This window comes from Syngnathus leptorhynchus, chromosome 15 (genome assembly GCF_054491065.1).
Source record: "Syngnathus leptorhynchus isolate UIUO chromosome 15, UIUO_Slep, whole genome shotgun sequence".
Classification (NCBI taxonomy): domain Eukaryota; kingdom Metazoa; phylum Chordata; class Actinopteri; order Syngnathiformes; family Syngnathidae; genus Syngnathus; species Syngnathus leptorhynchus.
The window spans coordinates 3,405,555-3,425,618 of record NC_141209.1 but is presented as its reverse complement, the minus strand read 5'-3'; the positions used below and the strand labels follow the sequence as shown (position 1 = coordinate 3,425,618).

The 20,064-nt window shown below is 42.9% G+C and overlaps 1 protein-coding gene across 10 annotated transcripts in view; it reads left to right on the top strand.

Moving 5' to 3' along the window:
- dph6 (diphthamine biosynthesis 6) overlaps nucleotides 1-20,064 on the top strand; it is a 136,214-nt gene that overhangs the window by 116,021 nt on the left and 129 nt on the right. For 7 of the 10 annotated variants that reach the window (XM_085932733.1, XM_085932732.1, XM_085932739.1 and 4 more), the window contains 5 exons: nucleotides 651-780; nucleotides 844-1,018; nucleotides 12,675-12,923; nucleotides 16,079-16,463; nucleotides 18,144-18,488. In XM_085932733.1, the coding sequence (XP_085788859.1) occupies nucleotides 651-780; nucleotides 844-1,018; nucleotides 12,675-12,923; nucleotides 16,079-16,463; nucleotides 18,144-18,262 (1,058 nt within the window). In that variant the 3' untranslated portion in view covers nucleotides 18,263-18,488. The other 3 variants (XR_015068373.1, XM_085932734.1, XM_085932735.1) reach the window with 3 other exon arrangements.

The window sequence follows — 20,064 nt, the reverse complement described above, 5'->3', positions numbered from 1 at the left end:
TGGCTTTATTGCTAAGCGCTGCCTGGAGGAGCCGCACATCCTCCAAAAAGAAAAAAAAAAAAGAAGCTCAAGTTGAAGCAGGCTTACTTAGACAGCCCATTGTTGAAGGTAATCTTCAAAACCGAATTGTTAGAACTGACCATTAAGGAGAAGTTTTGTTGCTGCCTGGTGAATAGCATGTCCACATTTTTCTTTGAAACATTACTTTAGCAACTTCACCCAAAATACTTTTTTGTGGCTTTTTTCTTTCCTGAAGGAATAGTAGTAACTCACAAAATCTGGAAATTAACTCAATGTTTGGACTTATTTTTACTAGATAGTGAATATAAAAAAACCCCAAATGAAATAATAAAATAATTTTAGCCCTTTTTTGTGAATAAGAATAAGAACCTCAAAGTTGAAGAAACTAAAACATTTTTTTGGCACTTACAAACATGAATAAAAAATTGTATTTTCTTTGGACAGTGACAATAACCAAAAATATGTCTAATATTAAATTTTCTAACCTATTAGAAACTAACCTAATTAAAAAAAAATCTTAAAGTGAAAAAATACTAAATATATACATGACCATTATATATCGAACTCAATGATTTGCATACAGTACCCCAAAAACATTCATAATGACCATTCATACTCTTTGTGTCCAGGTCAGCTGGATGCCAGAGGCTGGAACATGAAGGACATTGTCCTCGTCCACCTTTACGTGAACAACATGGACGACTTTGGTCCCCTCAACTCCATGTATAAGAACCACTTTTCCACCAACCCTCCCGCCAGGTACAAACTCAACCACATCCCATTCCGAGCAGTCATGCTAAAACATTCCTTTTCTTCATCTAGGGTGTGCGTCCAGGCCTCGCTGCCCGCTGGCCATCTTCTTCGGATGGACTGTCTCCTCCATAAGTGGAGCGAGCCGGCTGCGGAGGGTTGCTTTCATCGAAGAGAAGCGCTCCACGTGCAGAGTTTATCTCACTGGGCCCCGGCCAACATCGGCCCATACAGTCAAGCCCTTAGGGTAAGTACGCTACAACACACACACTTTGTGGAATCCTTTTTTTTTTGTAAGGTCAGTAGTGACAACAGAATAATAGTCCACGGAATAGTCCGCACACATTGATAACATTTGCTTTTTCAGTGTTTGTTTTTAAGTGACACATCACAGACAGGAGTTCTAATTGTTGCGTTTGTGTTTTGGTTTGCAAAAAGCATAACGTCAACTCGGTCTACAAATGCGGGGATTTCAAGGAGCTTAGCGGCCGTTCCCATGATGCGTAGTTACATGATGCTTTTTATGTATTTGCCTCCGTTGCTGTTTATGCACGCTGCAGCGTATGATTGTGGTTTTGTACCATGCCGTATTTTGTCCCTCGCTGTCGGAAGCGCGTCTCCATTTTTGTCACTCGGGGGCACAGAAAGAACGTCGGAGCCGGGGGAAGTGCGGTGCTGCGGTTGAGCACTCGTCCCTGCAATTTTTTTGTTTATCTGTTTGTCTACCCGCTGCGTGTTATCCGGGATTACGCTTGTCAAGGTACTGTCAACAAGGATAGTGTCCATCTCCTGCACACCGTCCTTGATGCCGCTGCCAAATCTGCGTATGAGTCGGAACACGTGTGGATTAGCTATTCGCTTCGACGCCTTGACAGCGCGCACGGCCGTGACTCAACGCAGCTCGCGGACTCGAGAGTTGTCGAAATGTTAGATTTGCTTAGGGGCCTGCTTAAGCGACACTTATTTCATGTTGGACTGTGCTGCAATAGCTTCTCTGTTTTCCCAAATACGGTCATGGTGTTTTAAAATGCGTTCACGCAAGCTAACGTAGCCGTTGAAATCCTCACTCATGGTCGCTCCCTCGTGTCAAAAAGTGCAAACAGATGGAGCGTCCAAATCACAGTCCTTAAAAGTTACCAGCTGGCCCAGTCAACAGATAACCATTCCAAGGCTAACCAAGGAAGCTAGTTTAAATTCTTCTCTAAGAAAACAATGCGAGGAGTCTGCTTGTTCGACAGCTCCTTCTCGCCGCAATGACTCAATTTGATCAAAAACATGTCTGAAGGGTCTCTTCGGCGCAACGAGGAATTATTTTGTTCCGTATTGATACAATTAGCCCCTCGCTGGGAATCTGTCATCAGCGCCTCCATCTTGGTGACGCTCCACTTTGGCGGCGGATGCGATGCCGACGTGGCAAACGGCAGTAAGAACCGTCGTTGCAATCCACCCAAAAAAAATCAACAGATGCACCTTTCAATCTTCAATTAAGTTTTATAATCCATAAAATGGATGCTGTTGGTAGCTATTTTGTTTTACTTCAAGCTAAGCAATGTTAGTACTTTGAGGCTCCAAGGTTTAAAACCCCATAAAGACGTTTCTCACTCATCACATTAGCTCGCATCTCGCAGCCGGGCCTCTTATTATTGCTCGTAAAGATCTCAACAGGTGTGCCGGGGATCCACACACAGACATCACGTGATTGCCCCGTAACATTCTTTCGATAAGAGAAGCTCCAATACGTCGGTATCGTTTTAAAAGCGTGCTCTTGTAAATCCCGCGGTTGAAACGAAATACCAAAGAACATCCACGGCCGTGTCTCTTCCATGCGGTTTGGGCTTCTTTATTGCATTCCAAGCCCTGTCGCTCTCATTGTGCATTCCCGGCACTCGTTGGTGTTGGCTTCTATTTCCAAAATGCCTCATGGACATTTGTCATAAACTTGTCTTGGTTGAAATCATTCAAATAAAAACTGCTACAAAAGCATAAATCAATGCGAACAATTTGAATTTGGATCAGTGCGAAAATCACTGATAAAGTATGCAGCTGTCCTGATAGCCATTTGAATCTTTAAAAAAAAAAAACAATTGCTCCAAGCTAAACAATGTACTTAAAAGCAAAGCACAGAGAATCTCCGTCCCTAAAATGTCATCATTCAGTTTTAATATTTCCAATGATTTACATATAATCAACCATAATAAAATAAATAAATATTCATTGTAAAGGCTATGCAGTCTCACAGGAATAATTCTCATTCGCCGTTGTGACTCACAGCCGCTAACATGTTGACTAGCTTGGCACATGACAGACGGGAGACCTTCAACGTTGTCATCCAGCCGTCCGCCTCCTCATGCAGAATGTTGAGTCCTGACATATTTTTCTTGGGATTTTGATTTAAAGAATTAGTTAACCTTTACGTTGTCAAATCGGAGCTATGGGCAAAAAAAAAAAAAAAAAAAAAGTGCTCGGCTTACCTGATTCATATTCGTCATTTCTCAGCGTGTTTGCATCAACCCCATCTTGACATTAATTGTTTTGGCTGTCTTATCAGCGATCCAATTGCAAAGGTGTCCAACAATCTGACACCATTTGCATAATCCAATTAAGATGATTTACCGCTTTAGTGCATCCATCAATTAAGCGACAAACCAAAGATGGTGACGTCAAAGCACTTAAAAGCAAAAGCGGACGAATGAAGCTTTCACAGTTGAAGCTTTTAAACAATTAGTGTTATAGAAAGATTCATCTACTTCTTAAATCGGGTTGAGCAATTAGGCAAATTTAAATCAATGTTGCCGCAATTTTGCCGCAATGCAATTTTCAAATCGTGATTTGGGGAGCTCTGCTTCATGTCAACTGGTCGCTAAGCTATATATTTTTTTCAAAGTTTGACCAAATGGTGATTGACAGTCGACAACCTTGTGGGAGAACAGTCGTGCGCCAAGCCACAATAGAATTCCTATTGGATTTTGAAATTGTCAAAGTGGACCGCCAGGCATGGGCGGCAAAGTGGATGTGACGCCGCCAATTAGCATCAAAGGCCAGCGGAAGTGTAGCCAGGCACATATTAGCATTTGAAAAATTTCCCGCCGAGTGGAGGAACATTGAAAAACAATGATGGGAACTTTTTCGGGACTGATTAACTATGCGTATGACATCATAGCGAGTCAATAAAAATGTCAAATGGCTTTAATATTGTGCTAACAGATGAATTTGGACGTTTAACTTCATTTTGAATTCCACCCAAATTAATACAGTTGGAATCTGACGGCTCTCGCTGAAGAGGTGGCGGCGCCTGTTAGCACCTTCTCTTCCCGCCTTTTTTTTTTTTTTGCCGCCATCTATTAAAACCTGTCTTCTATCTCACCTCTCGCGCTTGTGGCACTTTATGGAATTATTTTTGTGGCGTGTGAGAACCGGTGTAGCCCACAGAGTTATTAGGTCGATGAAAAACGAGCTCCGGAATGCTCGGCAACTTGTCGTCACTCATGTTAACGCTTTTGCTTCCTTTTCTGAATACCTGAATGATGGGTGGTGACATGGATCTTTTGTCTGAATACTTCTTGAGTGACGGTCAGGATGATGACCGATTGGCTGTCTCTTGACTGTCTCGGACGCCATCCGATACACAAACACCGAGGTCAAGTGTCTTCCCTTGAAGTGGACACGCACCAAAGCCACTCATCAAAACCAGTGAGACCTCAGCAAATCGCCGTGTCATGTGACAGATGTTTACTACACACAAAATTGTTGGCGCCCGTCTGTTAATGAAAGAAAAAACCCACAGGGGTCACAGAAGTAACCTGAATCTGACAAATGTAACTTTAAGAAAAGAAATTATCGCTGAAAATCAGACCTTGCTTTTGAACTACTTTTCAACACAGTCATTTTAAAAAGAAATGATGAAAGAGGCCTAGACAAAATGGCGGCACGTCTTGAAAATTTTTACAAGGGACATGTTGAACTAACTTGTCCTCTAATTAGCATCATGGATGACTTCAGACATATAAATAGCCAGACGGTACTTTTAAGTACTTTTAAGGATTTCAAATCAGAAACTATAACATTGGATCTCATCCAGAGTTTACATTTACCAGCCACTTCAATATAAAATTAAAAAGTCAGATCATAGAGATGAGTACGACAATCCCAAAATGGCATCATCAACTCATTGACTTCACCCACGACAGAGACGGACGGACTTAAGCCTTGGCGGAGGTCTGCTTTCATTTAGCACGCATCCCGCAAACATGCTTGTGTAATTTAGTCCCGGGACCGGACTCCCCTTCCCGCTCGTTTGAGGCTTCCCAGCATGTACGCTACCATATATCAGACTTGATGCGGTTTTGGAGAGCCAGTTAACTCTGGCACCGATGGACTGCGTTGGGGGGGGTTATTTGAATGGGTGACTGTAGCCCCCACTACCCCGCCCCTTCCCACCACTCTTCTACAGCTAGCACCACGTGGTGGACACGGGCTGGTATTAGCATGTAGTGAGGACACGGGGAGAGAGTGGACGTGTCACAGTTGCTCTGTCAATGCGCTGTGTTACTGTCCACTGCCACACTGGCACTCATTAATGGGCCTGAGCATGATTTCCTCTGAGGGGCTCGCCGTGTATTGTTATTGGTGCTCGACTGCCTCGAAAAGCAAGGAGCACCACAGACGCGCATATCCTCCGATATTTAATTATTAATAGGATTTTGTACACTTGCTAGTGGGACACGCTTGGCTTGTAAATGGCCACAACATGAGTTCCATATGCACAATTGATGAGATCCGATACAAGTGCCGCATCAACGGTAATCTAATACTTAAATGTGACGTTGTCATAACTGCCATTATGATTTTTGGGTGACCAATCAACAGGCTGCAGTATAATATTTTAATCATATTGAATATTTTTTAATTTTTTTTTAATTTACTGCATAAATGTATAGCGTATTATTGGGTGTATCTAATATTGTGGCTCGTGATGGTCAATATTAGTGTAAAGCAATTGTATTGTCCTGTTTTTTCTTTTTTCTTTAAGACCCACATGCTTCCTGTTTGTTTACGTGTGCGTGCGTATGTGCGGTAGAGTGGAAAGAGGTTTCGCAGACACGCCAGTATGTGTTTACGCCGCCGCCGCTATCCACCGTGACACTCCCGCTATCAACAAACTGCAAACACTCAGTCAAAACACGTCAATTATTCTCAGATCCTCCCATGTCTTGATGATCGGTATTGGCTCACCCCCCAGTTATGGGCGGCTTGACATGGTTCTTTTTTAGTTGTACATTGCAATAAGTGAAGAGGCAATGCACAGATAAAAAAAAAAATAATAATAATAAATTGCTGTTGTGAAATGAGTGTGATGTATGACCGTCCCATTACTATGGTAACTCGCTGCTATATTCAGAGCTGCCTGCTTGCGTTTCTTCCTCCTGCAATGACGAGAGCTGACAGGGCCCAAACACACGCACACGCTCACACACGCAAGCAAGAAGGATGTTGAGGATGCTCCTTGTTAAGTATATACATGCCTAATACACAATAAGCTATACAGAAGCTGCATATTTGATAGTTGGGTGGGAAAATGCTCTTTATTTTAAAGGAAGGAATACAATCCTGTATTTAATTGAATCTTAAAACAATCACATTCACACACAGAAGTTAGCAATGTGGAAAATATAATTTTTAGAAATTTAAAATAACACAATAATAATGATAAAAATACAAAATACTATCAAAAATGTACATGTTAAAAAGGGCCAAATATACATATTAAGGTAATATTACATTGGGAAGAAAAAAAAATCCCCTTTTCCCCCAAAGAAAAAGATTAAACTGAGTATTCCGTTATTCATGATCTGCGGGTTTCATTTGTAGTTTGTTTGGAGAGCACAAGATTAATAAAAGAGGAGCAAAGAATGACTAGCAAATGTAGCACTGATGCTCCTCACCCTTTTTTTTTTTTTCTCGTATTTTAGGAATTTGCTCCGGCAGCAGCAGATGATGTATGTGATTATTATGCCCCAGTTCTGCGATTCCTTAAGTTGCGCACATTAAAAGTGACAGTGGATGCCTCTGGTTAGAAATGATTATTACATCCACATGCAACAATATGCCAGCATTTCCATTTTTTTTTTTTTTTGCAGCCCTACGACTCAGACAAGATTAGCGGTTGTTTTGCATTTTAGTTGAGGGTTTAGTTTTTGTTTTTTTGGAGGGGGGCTTTTTATTTCGCATCTCTTATTGATGTTATGGATTTATCATTATGGGTGTCGGGAGAGGGGGTTGTAGGTTGTGAAGTTAAAATGGGAAGATTCCTTTAGGAATGTCAAAGTTTTTGGAGGGATGATGCGTAGCCTCTTTTCATATATTTTCAAGTATGTTTCTTGTGTGTGTTTGTTGCTGTATTTCGCATTTGCTGAATATTTAGTTAATAATAATAATAGTAATTCTTAGTATGGTTTTTGCCCATTCATATATTTAAAGTCATAACATCTTGGTAGGAATAATTTTGTACATTTGTTTTTGTTGGTTTATTTTATGATATATACAAAATATCTTTTTAACATGTTTTGTCTATTTTTATTCATTTGGCCATTCATATATTTAAAGTCATAACATGGTGGTAGGAATAATTTTGGACATTACAATTCTTGCCAAAGTTTAAAATATATATCCATTGACTTTATTAGAACATTTTATAATGTGTTTTTTGCATTTTATGTTTGTTAATCTCTTGAGAAGGAATTAAAAAAAAAATAGTTTTACAGTTTATAGTATTGTTTAATCATTTTTAGGGCATGTTATATTTTTACATTTTGCCTATTTATAAATCTTAGCAAACATAATAACAATATTCTTATGGAGTATTTTCTCTATAGTTATATTTATTGACATTACAGTAAGATAATTTCTGTGTATGTAGTTATTTAATGAAAAATTAATGCAGGCAATACGTTTGTATTGGTTTTCTGCAGTACAGCCCACAGACAACGATTTACAGCTCTCTCAATATTACTACTGGAATTTGTACTTTATTAAAATGAACATTTTGACTTTGGGCAACCAAAAATGTTTGACAGTCGCTTTTTGGACTGTTTTGGAGCGTTTCTCTTCATGCAGCCATACTGCCATCTGTTGAGACGAGGCAGCACTGCATCCATTTTGTGTGTTCTGAGCAATGATATCACTCTTTGTTTTATCTCAAATTTAACAATGCTCAATTGTATCATGTGGTCTTTGTGCGAGGATGCTAAGAGTGGACATTTTTTATCCTGTGCCTTAAAAAAATGACCTTAACGGCAACAAAATAGAACGACATGATAAGACGAGAGAAGAAGGGATGGTCATAGATGGGAGACAGCAAGGAGGGGGGGGGGGGGGCGGGTGAGGGCTGCCGTTTCATCATCATTCAATCAGACAAACATGCCCCTCAAGCCCAAATGGCGAGACCCTCCGCGATTCTCTCGAATTAGGGAGATTAGCGGCAAAGCGCATAATGTAGGATGATGGAATTTGTCATCATTTGCATTGTCCTGGAAAGATCGGGCTTGATAGAGCGATGCGTGGCGGTGCTTGTCATGTCCCCACGGGCAGGTCACGCACGCACGCACGCACACGGAGCGAGGGAGGGAGGCTTGGCAGAAATGATTTTTGCGATATGTGCATCAGTCGTAAAAAGCCTCACAAGCAATTTGTCAAAAGATCGGAGGTGGCGACAGTTGAAGGCAGCCGGGGCCATTTGCCTAACCATGAAAAAGCTCGCCCGTCCCTCAGCCCGGCCCCGGTCGTGTTTTTAGCTTTATTTATTCCCCATAGCAACTACGTGTGAGAATCACAAGGAATATTTATTTATGTAACATTTTAGACTCACGAGTTTGACTTATCGTTATTTTGTTCGGTGTATCAATGATTTTACATATTGAAAAGTCCACATTATCTCATCATATCGATGTCCCTCAAATAGAAGCGCAATGCTACATTTGTACGCAATACAGAGCTCAACGTTTGAAAATCCCAGCAGGAAAGGAAAAAACAAGCACGCATTTGAGTGATGGCAAGAGGACGTGTTTGTTTATTCTTGCCCGTCGGCGTTGGCGATGCGCCTCCCCTGAGCGTCTCGCTGTCAGGCACCCCCCTCGCCACCCCAGCCCCCACCCGACCTTGGTTGGAGACTGAGCGGCAGCCCTCTCCAACCAGCATAAAGTTGACCAGAGCTGACATGACAGTGTGTAACTCTCACTGTGTGTGGGTGTGTGGAGTGATCACGTCAAGGGCAGACGTGAGGGCACGTTTGGGGGTAGGGGGGCTTTTGTCCCTGATATGGTCCAAATGTTGAAATCAGTCTCTTTTATGGGAATTTTGCATATTTTTGCCTTGTTTCCTGATAAATGTGTATCAACAAAAAAACTTGCCTATCTTTAAATACTGGTGAAAATATTTGTTGGGTTACAGACATGCGTCTTTTGGTGAGTAGCGACCTAATTTGAAAGTTTAGCTCCTGAAAGCAGTTTGATTTAGTAGAAATTTGGTGAGGTTTTCATTCTGGATTAGCCCCACAAAAAAAGTTTGTTGGACGTCGATTGGGGCTTAAATCTGACAAATGAATCACTCAAGTCATTTGAAACATATGACATATAATTCGGGTCGAGGGGTTTCTACATTGTTCTAAATTACTTTTTGTCAAGTATTTGCCAAATCTGAAATATTCATTCAATAGTGCAAAAGATTCCACATTAATAAATACTTTGGAGTTTTGTCACATGAATGAAAAATGTTTCTCGGAGGAATCAGAATTTTTCACACAGACTCCACCGTTCAGAATGAAAGAAAACATTCAAGATGTGCGTTGGCATCACATTTCAACATTTTTGTTCAGCCTCAACTCAATCCGCATTCGGGATACAAATGACACTTTGGCGAAAAATGACAAACGTTCCCCCGTGCGGTTAAAAATTCAAACAAAGACTTCTGTATTTAGCTTTCGCGGGGCATCAATTTGCTTTTATTTAATCCACTTGCAGCTTTTATTCAGAATGGTCACACTACCCCTGTAATTTATTTGCATGTGTCCTTGCATTAAGCAACATTATACCCTTTTAATTAAACCGATTTTACACATTTTGCTTGCTCGTTTTCCCTCCTTAAATTATGCATGAGACCTCCGCGGGGACAAACGTGACCATTAGCGCTGCTCAAAGGTGCGTCGGAGATGCTTTTCTTTCCGCCTGTCCTTGGAACCAGCCAGAGAACTTGACTGTTCATCAATAGCTGGTAATTTTATCTCAGTTCCAAACTCTGCTAATGACACCGGGAGATGTTCCTCGGAAAAATGCTGCCTGGCCCCAAGAGGGCTTCCGAGACCAAATATAGTCCGGCGCTATCTGGTCATCTGTGGAAAAGTGTCTGACCCAAAAATAAATAAATAAACCCAATTAGAAACATCTCAGCCTGAAAGAAGACCCCATTAGTGCTCCACAGTGGCACCGTGGTCACATTTATTTAAAGTTGCTGTCCACGCACGAGGGTCTTTGGTGGCTTTTTAACAAGTCACAGCTAAGAAAGCAGCAAAAATTTCTCACAAGTGTCAAATAGAACGAAACGATCATGTAATCAGACAGTCTCAAATATAGCACGCACATAACTTCTAATAGCCAGTTGTATGCTAATACTAATAAGCTAACATGATAGTCTAATGTAATGTAATATAAAGATATAGTTTGTAACAGTGCATACCTGCCCCAAATATAGATTCAATTCCCTTTAATCACAAAATTTTGTGTATAATCCGCCACATATTATTTTAGTTCGATTAATCGGGTAAGAATGCATCATACAACTTAGATTCGATTTTCCCATCAAAATCCCACTAACCGACGCACATATGAGTCATTTGTTTAAGGATAAAAAACATGGAAATGTGGTAATGATACATTCTGTTTGAGGAAAGTGTATTTAAGAAGCGACAACATAGCCACAGCAACCAGATTTTTTTTTTTTTTTTTCGGTCCACTATGAGGGCTTCATGTCGTGGGTAGCACTTTTGTTGCAGTATATCATGGTCAGAATTTGTTGGCACATGGCTAAATATACAGCAGGAAAGCAATAAAGTACAAGCTGCCGGTGCCGTGTGGACACAAGTAACGTCACGGCAATTTCAACTCATCATTCCTCATTGCGACAGTGGTGCCGTCGAGTTCCAAAGTTCCTCATTTGACGTCGGCAAAGAAACTTTTTACGGAAAGAAGGACGCTGGGAAAACATGAAGGCAACATAGTGTTTCATGATAGAAATAAAAAGCTAAGGGAAAAACAAACATTTATTTTTATTTGTATTAATACAAACCATTACTATAAGTAAACTCATTACACTCTTTTTTTTTTTTTTTTAAATAAAATATTTATAAATAAATCAATTTTGACCAATACATTTTCAACACTCCTATAACATTGCTCTTGGAACATTACTGTAGATATAAATGTAATTTGAGAAATTACATTTTAGATAACATGCCTATGACATCATTTTAGACTTCAGCTCAGTGAGCACAAATATCGATCAACTCCACAAGGAACAGGCAGGGGGGAAATGGCGGTATGGGTGCGCCGCATCCTGTCTTGTCTCTGCGGGCCATTTAGACGGCTAAGGCGAGCGTTTGGAAACGACTTACCTTGTTATAGAAAGTTTAATGTCATGTGCAATTGTTTGCCCCCTCATGAATATTAAGAAGGGGCTTGCTATTAAAAATGCATGCGGCGTCAGGGGTTGTTGATCACTTCGGGAACGCCCATGCAAATTGGACTGTCTTCCCTGTCAGGGCCCGAGATGAATAATGTAGCTGCTGCATGTGTGTGTGCGCGTGTTTTGTGTATATGCGACGGAACACTGCATTGACAGTCAATTAACAAGTTTGATCGGTGTGTGAAGTCATTCTTTTGAACCGTTAATTTTATGTAAATAGTATTCGCCCGTGTCGCCCCCTCCTCAGTTCCACCTCCCACAAAGAGTAACCAGAGCGTCGTCGTCAATAATTGATCATCACACACCTGCTTGGGAGCCCTCTGTTAGCACCTTTTGATATTCAAATTGACTAAATGGTCGCCCAACTTTTGTGAATGCCAAATGGGGTGAGCTCGTGTCGCGTGGAAGAGTTTCCCAAAAAAAAAAATTGCCGGACAGTCTCGGACCACAAGAGGGCGGGCGAACTTTTTTCCATCAGTTTTGATGACTGCTTAATGGAATGCTAACGGGAATGTAACTTTGCAAAGCAGCCATTATTTTACCATGATTATTTTCAACATGCGCTGTTATATAGTGGTGAAAATTTTTTTTTTCAGTGATCCAGATAAGTTGGATGATCTGCAATTATCACCAGCTGATATTTGCATTGACCACATGCTAGCATCAAAAATCCTCACAGCTGAACCCCCCTGCCCCCCATGCGAGGTCTCTAAAGACCTGACCTCTTGAGGACCAGCCCCCGCACGTCTCTATGCATTAAACAGATAGATCCAAGCCTGACTTTTGTTATGCGAGACCCCGTCTGCGAGCAGAGGTATTTAACAGAGAATTAGCTTATTATCACATGCTTAATTACGCCTATAAATAGCACTGATGTCGCCAGGACGCTATTGGCACGTTTTGTGTGAAGTGCGAAATGAAAACTGTTAGCGATAAGAAGCCGAAAATCAGGAGGTGGGCCTCATTGATTAATGCACTGCTAACCAAGGGATATTTACAATGAATGTTAATTTGATATAGCACCTTACTGATTAAAATGTTTTTTTTAATACTAAAGTATTTGTTTTAGAGTTTTACCACTCTTTGCAATGAAAAAATAATTTAATTGTACCTGACCTGAGCTGTAAAGAATGTGTTTATTTTGAGGTGTGTCCTTTCTTTGTCTTCTCCAGGTCGAAGGCGCCGTGTTCTGCGCAGGCCAAATCGCTCTGGTCCCCTGCACAATGCAGCTGGTGAAAGCAGGGACCAGCACGCAAGCCAGTTTGGCATTTAGCCACGCACAGAAAGTTCTGGAGGCCACCATCGGCAATTTGACTCTGGCCCATGCGGTTCAGGCCCACTGCTATGCCACCAGAAGCCAAGATGTCGCCATCATCCGGGCCGCATGGAAACGGGCCCTGGAGGTTGAGGATGAAGACCAGGTCAGTAGATTGTTGTCAATAAATAGTAGGCTACTCTTGTGAAGTTTAGTGCAGAAAAATGTAGAAGTACATTTGTCTTCCTGTTGGTGTAAGAGTGAGTCGTTCCAATACTTTTGTCCTGATTTGCAAGCTAATTAGCTCGCTTGCTAGCACCGTTACCCCGATTCTCACACAGCAATCAGGTGTCCCTAAACCTTTGTCATATTTGTGAAGGGGGGGGGGGGTAATCGGTAAAAGTTCTCCGTGTGTGTCCCCCCGGGGGCTGCTCGCTGCGACTGATACTTGCCGCCGTTTCTCATGAAAACTTGATGATGTGGGAAGCGCGGGCGTCTTTGATAATGTGCAGCTTGGCGCAGAGGCAGATGTCTTCCTCAGAGCCTCCCTAATCCTTTGCACCCCCCCGACCATTTTGGAGCTAGGTTCAACTCTCAGAGCAGCTTATCCTCCCCCCCCCCCCCCCCCCCCCCCCACCCTCTTTTCCTGCCACCACCCTCCGTTCTGCCACCCCGGCTTCTAACCCTTTGCTCCGTGCGTCTAACCAGAGCGCCCCCCAGTCTCTTCCCTGGCAGTCTCTCTCCGCCCACTGTAATCTGTCGAGTGGTGGGAATAGGCCCCGAGGGGGCACGGAGAGAAAGAGAAGCGGGAGCGCACATCCAACATGTGGCTCTATCCGGAGAGGGGGGCATGGGGGGTTAAAAGCCGAGGCAAAGAGGATGTCAACTTTGTGTCACTTCCTGGAAAGCCAAGCGGTAATTCTCAACCGTTCCGAGGCTTCTTTTTTCTCCCAAGGGTTCAATATTCAGATTTCACAAGCTGCTGTGATTTTTGACGTTTTGTAACTCCATAGAATGAAAAAGCAGTGACAACATGTCGCCGCTTAGGAATGCAAACTGGGTCAGATCATGAAAGACACAAAGTTTGAACTTGTACATTTAAAGTTCTCCAAGGGTTTTTGGTGCTTCAAGCTAGTTTCCCCCCCCCCCCAAAGCATTTGTTGAAATTGTCCAAATCCACATTTGACAACTTGAGCACTCGCGCCAATTTTGTAGCTCTGTTAACTTGCTCATGAGGTCATTTTGTCAAAGTATTCACACAGCTGTCCACCATTGGCGCGCCTTAAACATTTACGCAAACATCCTGACGAGTGGAAAGGGACGTTAGGGCAGACTGACAGCGGCGGTGCGGCGAGGCCTCGGCGCCGACGACGTCCCGCTGAGCAGGAAATGTAGGGGAACCGGCTAAGCGGCGCGGTCCCATCAGCTCCCCGCTGCTCGGCTGACTTCACACCGCTTCCTTATTACCGTGTTTACCGTTCGGCTTTCACGCCTCTCTTTCGGCCGCGCGCCCCGAACGCCAGTTAGCGGGGAGAAGAAAAACAAACATGAAGAGAGAGGTGGGTCACGCTTCTTAAGTGCGGCGCTGCGGGGATTGTGGCCGCATGCCCTGTGAAGGAAGGAGGAAGGAAATCTTCTGTGCAGAAAAGCTGCGTAAGTATGAAAAAGTCAAATATGGAGTAAATAAATGATTTCAATATCACAACTGGTGTATCCACTTAAAAATAGCCTTCAATAAAAGTAAACCCAGCCCATAAAAAAAATCCATATACAAACTTTTTCTGCAACTTTCGCCCTGTGCTCCACACGACTAAAAGAACAAACGTGAGTCTGACGTGAGCTTGTCGGACAGATTGAAAAGTCAAAAAGTCGTGTGTCACTACAAAGTCTCGGAGCACATCGCCGCTCTCCCGGTGGACCCGGTCGGCCGGGGCTGGGTAACCCAGAGGCCTGCAGGGTGCCCTTTAAGCCTGGCTGAACAAGGGTCGGCGCCCCCCCCGACTCCTCTCAATACACCCTTTCAGTCCTGTCACATCCCTCCTTGTTCGCCCGCTCTCTCTCTCTGTTCAATTGCTATTGACAAGGAATAGCTAGAAGTGCTAATGTAACATTTATCAAAGCGTGCGCCGCATATATGTGCTGTCACTTGACATGAGAGCCACCTTGGTGTTATCCCAATTGATGGAGTATTGAGACCAGCCTCACAAAAACAATACAATTACGCTATGCGTTCCAAGTTATGTATTTGGAAAAAATATATATATTTAGATTTTAGTAGTAAAAATTCTGAGATTAAATTTGTAATTTCATATAAATTAAAGTCATGTTTTTTTTTAGCAAAAAAGTTTTCAATATTAGAGTTATAACTAGGAATAAAAATAATAGACCAATGCTAGTATTATTACTAATATTAAGACATTTATCTCGAAACATAACAAAAATAAGCAATTTCAACTCTTGAAGACAATTTTTTTTCTCAGATATTTTGACTTTTTTCAGTGTGGCTCCCAGCCTTCATACTTTTGCGATGAAGAGTTTAAGAAAGTTTTACCTGTTCATGATTGATCTTGAAAGGACAAAGAGTTTCTCGTCGTCGTCTGCTGCTCTTTTCGATAATTTATTTTTTTGGTGTGCACGGCGGGCGAGCATCCAAGTAAAAAAGCGAGGGTAACCTGTTATTATTCCGCACTTACAGAGAGCCGTGTAAGTGGACGAAAATTGATCCAGCAAATTGAAAAGGGGGTTAAGTGTTTTCACCCTATCGACTTTGGCTGAAATGGCGCTTATATAAAACACTCATTTCTGTCCCATTAGCGGATGATGCCAGCCCCCAAGTATTATTAGAGGGGGCCGCGCTGAATACTTTTTGTTGGGGCTAATGGCCGCCACTCTGTTGGGGTAGAAAAGAGAGAAAAAGGGTGAAGCCAGGGAATGAGTGTGGCGGAGAGGTGAAAAGTCGTCACGAGTAGGACCTGTCATGTTAGCATTTTGTTTATGGTGGCTGAAAGCATATTATGGATCTGTTGGCGGTTGTTTGCACTCTACCATTAGACGGGGTCACCTCGCAATCTACCGGTAATGGACGGCCTGTCACGGCTGTCATGTAAAGAAGAGTCTGTGCGTGTGTGTGGTCTTGTTTACGCTCTTACGACGAAGAACCGTACAATGTTTGGTAATGATCAGGTTTTTGCAAAGGAATCGACTAAGAACATGGACAAGGAATCATTTTTGCTCGCTCGGTGTTACTGATGCTAATGCTAACAGAGTTTTTGGGAATTGCGCAACATTGAGCAATTTGTGCACCATCTGTCTGCATTACAGGAGTTGTTTACTGGGCCTGAACGCAAAGCTCCTCTGTTAGTGGTGGCGATTGTGCCCGCTTTACCCAAAGATGCCGCCGTCGAGATCCACGTCACAGCCATCCAGGATGACCCCAGCCAAAGGACTTCCTGTCACATAACCACAACTTTGCGGCGCTGCAGCATCGAGTGCCGGGTTCTAACATCTGCCGACCGAAGCGCCGCCTCGCTGTCCCTGTGCCTGACCGTGACTGATCCCGGAGTCATAGAGGACCCAAGGGAGGTCACGGATGCGATCTGCACCACGTTTGGAAAAGCCCTCAAAGAGACGGAGGCTGAGCTGGTACCATTGTGTGCCCGAGTGTTCTACAAGTGCCACAATACGCTGGCGAAGCAAGTCACTGAAGGTTTGTGCACACACAAATGGAGTCACATTGCACCAATAACATCGGAACTGTCCAACGTCCCAATACTTTAGGAAACATGAATGCAGATGGAGCAATGTCAACAACTTTGATTATGCCACTTCCCCCTGCAAACCGAGCCTGACTCATCACGGAGAAGCTGGAGTTGGCTCGCACGCACGTGAAGAGAATCCCCTTCACCCACCCCCTCGAACCTCACCCTTTGGGCATCTTTATGGGTCACAGCCCGCTCTCATTGGGGCGATGAATCCGAAAAGTCAAAAGGGGGAAAAAAGTAACACCTCTGGCGTCGGCGCTCGCAGTGTCACGAGGTGCAGCTGTCAGAGCACAGACAACGCAAAATGTAACCCCCCCCCTCGCCTTCCCCCTTTACATTATTTGCGTGAGGATTCACAGCTGATAGACGTGGCATATGCTTCGAATGAAACCTTTAAACATCTTGTCTCAACTTGTTACTTACGATCCAAAGACCCCCCTCTGTCTCTGACACGGACCTTTCTTTCTAACATTAATAGCTGAGTTCTATCCATTTAGCTTATCTATCTAGCTAGCTATTTATCTCGCTAGCTATTTATCTAGCTAGCTAACCATTTATCCAGCTAACTAGATATCTAGCTCGATATCCAGCTAGCTGGCTATTTCATTTATTTGTAGGTTTACACGAGCATAACAATTGAGCCAACTCCAGACCGTGTGCACTTTTAAAAGTCTGTGCTTTTTGTACTGATATAGGACAGGGCTTCAATCGGTACTGTACAGTACTACTTTTACTATTTTTGAACAAGTATCTTTGTTTCTACTGTATAGAGTGAGATTACTTTTGGCACCTCTGGAAGTAGAACACAAAAAGAATCGTTACAGAGGTCTTTTCGTGCCCCTCAGCATCTTTACTCATCTCAAAATGAACAATGTTCATTGGCCAACACTTGCTATAATCGCCAGTTCATTTGACTAATTTGATCCATTTGGGAGGCAGCGTAGCACAACTAAAAACTTGCACCGCTGCCGGCCTTGGCCACTCCTTTAAAAGCCCAATGAGCCCCGAAGGTATCGGCTATTAATCATGGTAATCCTCCAGTTCTACTGCAGCCTTAATTTATCAAGAAATGCTCATGCCCTCCTTTTGGGTCACATGTCCCTTGGCTAACATGACGTACAATGTTCGGTTTCCAGCACAATGGCATGAAAGTCCCATGAACCTCGAAGGTATCGAATATATATGCAACATATTCTTAGTCACAGTAGCCGGTGTGCATCCTTGTGAAAGAAATGAGACAACCGTGAGACAGACACACTTGTGGCCAATTAGCGTTACAGATCGGGACCGGACAGCGATCCCGGCGGACCGCCACTAAATAGACAGGCTGTCATCGAGACATTTGCTCCATGAATTCTCATATGTCCGCTCTCCATCTGTAGTCTGGACAATTGCACTCGGCGAGGACAACAACTGTGTCTAATAAAGAAGACCCCCCCTCCTCCTGTTCACGCATATTGGCTTGTCCGAATGTGGAATTCAATCCTTTCTAACATATGTCTACATTGTAATGAATGTAAAGGGGGTTTAAGAATATCAATAATTTGCGAATAGCTCCCGGTCACGGGGTTAAGTGCAGGCCCGTCGGGAGCCACGCGCTAATGTCGCCCTTCTTCTTCCACCAGGACTCCAAGACGCTTTGAAAAAACTCCTCAGGGACTCCAGTCCATCCGTGGCCCCGGTTCCAGTACTGGACTTGGCTGATTCCGACATCCTCCTTCTGTCCTGCTGGCTCAGCTCTTAGAACCAGAACCAAGATCAGGTCTTTTCAAACCTCAATGTATTTCCCGAAAGAATGATAGTAGTTTTGGGGCCAGACGTTTTGGGACAGTGACGGATGTTGGGGATTTGGATCTTTGTGTCATAAAGAGGGTTGTAATTCATTCTGGAGGTTTTTTGCATAAAAAGAAAAAACAAGTCATTCTTGTTGTCTGTGAAGATAAAGACCTGACAAACCGTACTCTAATACCTCTTTTGTTCAGGTAGCACCCGACCTAACATCTATGCTGTCATAGCTAAGCAACCGATTTAGTGGGTGTCTCTCTATAGGTGACCACGTGTCTCCCTCTCGTGTTCCACGGGACTGGAGGTGTGTTATTTTTGTGTAATAGGCAATCAGCAGCAGGCACCCGAAAAGATTAAGCCTCTTTATGTTTTCCATTGATTCCAAGGCAGCCTGGTTAATAGGAGGGGGACTTCAGCTCACATCGCTCCAGGCAAGGAATTAAGCTCGAGTGTGTGTGTGAGTGTGCGAAGAAAATAACACTATTAACGCTCCTGGAACATTTCTTTTCTCAAAGATCATGAACGTATTGATGAACCCGAGTTGGAATGTATCTTCACTCCGCTGATTCTATCCTCAATGCGCCCCGAAACAACGGCGGGATGCGGCCTTACCTATCGATCGTCAACCCGCCCCGCCGTTGTTTTGATTGTTGCTATCAAAAATTGAACAATGGAGGCAGCCAATGGAGCCTGAAGATTTTTTTTTTTCTTTATTGCAGGTTGAACAACACAAACAAGCAATTATTTATGAGCGAGCAAGCTAATGTTCTATCAAGTGTGTACCTGTTTATTATTTAAGCGGCAGTTGTCCAGAAATAGATTTTCTTAATGATACAACTGTCACATCATACATGTACGCAAGTAAAATCAATCCTCGACAGTCTCTACGGATGTTTGTGGTCTGTGGGATTTACAATGGAAATTTTAAAAAGTATTTCATAAGAATGATACAAATGTTCATTGTTTATTTCGGTCCATTCGTTCTTGTAATCTAAGGCATTTAAAAAATAAAAAAAAAAATTGGTTAATAGCATACCAACGACTAATGATTTCAAGATCAACAGTCTCTGAGGTTGCTCAATTTGTCTCTGGGATTTGCAATAACAAGTGAAGAGAATTTATTATTTGGGAACTAACATTTAAAACACACCCAAATAAACACAGGGCAGGATTTTCCTGTAAACTCCACGGCCACCACTTGCATTTGTAAACATTTGTTTCCATCCGGTTTCCATATAGATGTCGACAAAGCCACTAGGACGTAATCATGGCCGTCGCGGCCGGGCCGACGTAATGTTGCGTGACAAGACGATCTTTGTGTCCCGGCTTGCAAAATGACTAAAGACAGGCTGACATTTACTTTTCTCATGCGCCCGTTGTCTGCCAAGCTGCGACCGCTCCACATACAGAAGTGGCTTTTTTGTGACCAACGTTGTTGTCCTTTGTGTACCGCTGAGCACCAACCAGCCTGCAGCCCTTGTCATTTTGGCCTTGCACATGGGCTTAACTGTGTGCTTCTTCCTCCAGGCTAACCAGACTGATGATGTGTGTGTGTTTATATGTGTGCATGGGAGACTCTCATTCCTCATAGCCTACATACAGTAAAGGGAGCAGAGCGTTAGGAAGTAAACCTCACTGCTGTAAACGCCTCCTGACAAAATGTGTCTTTGTTTGTTTTCATGTTTGAGTATTTTCTGCTTCATAATAGCTGCTTTGTATGTGCGTGTGTGTTTTTGATGTATTTTGAAATCCTTGTCTCCA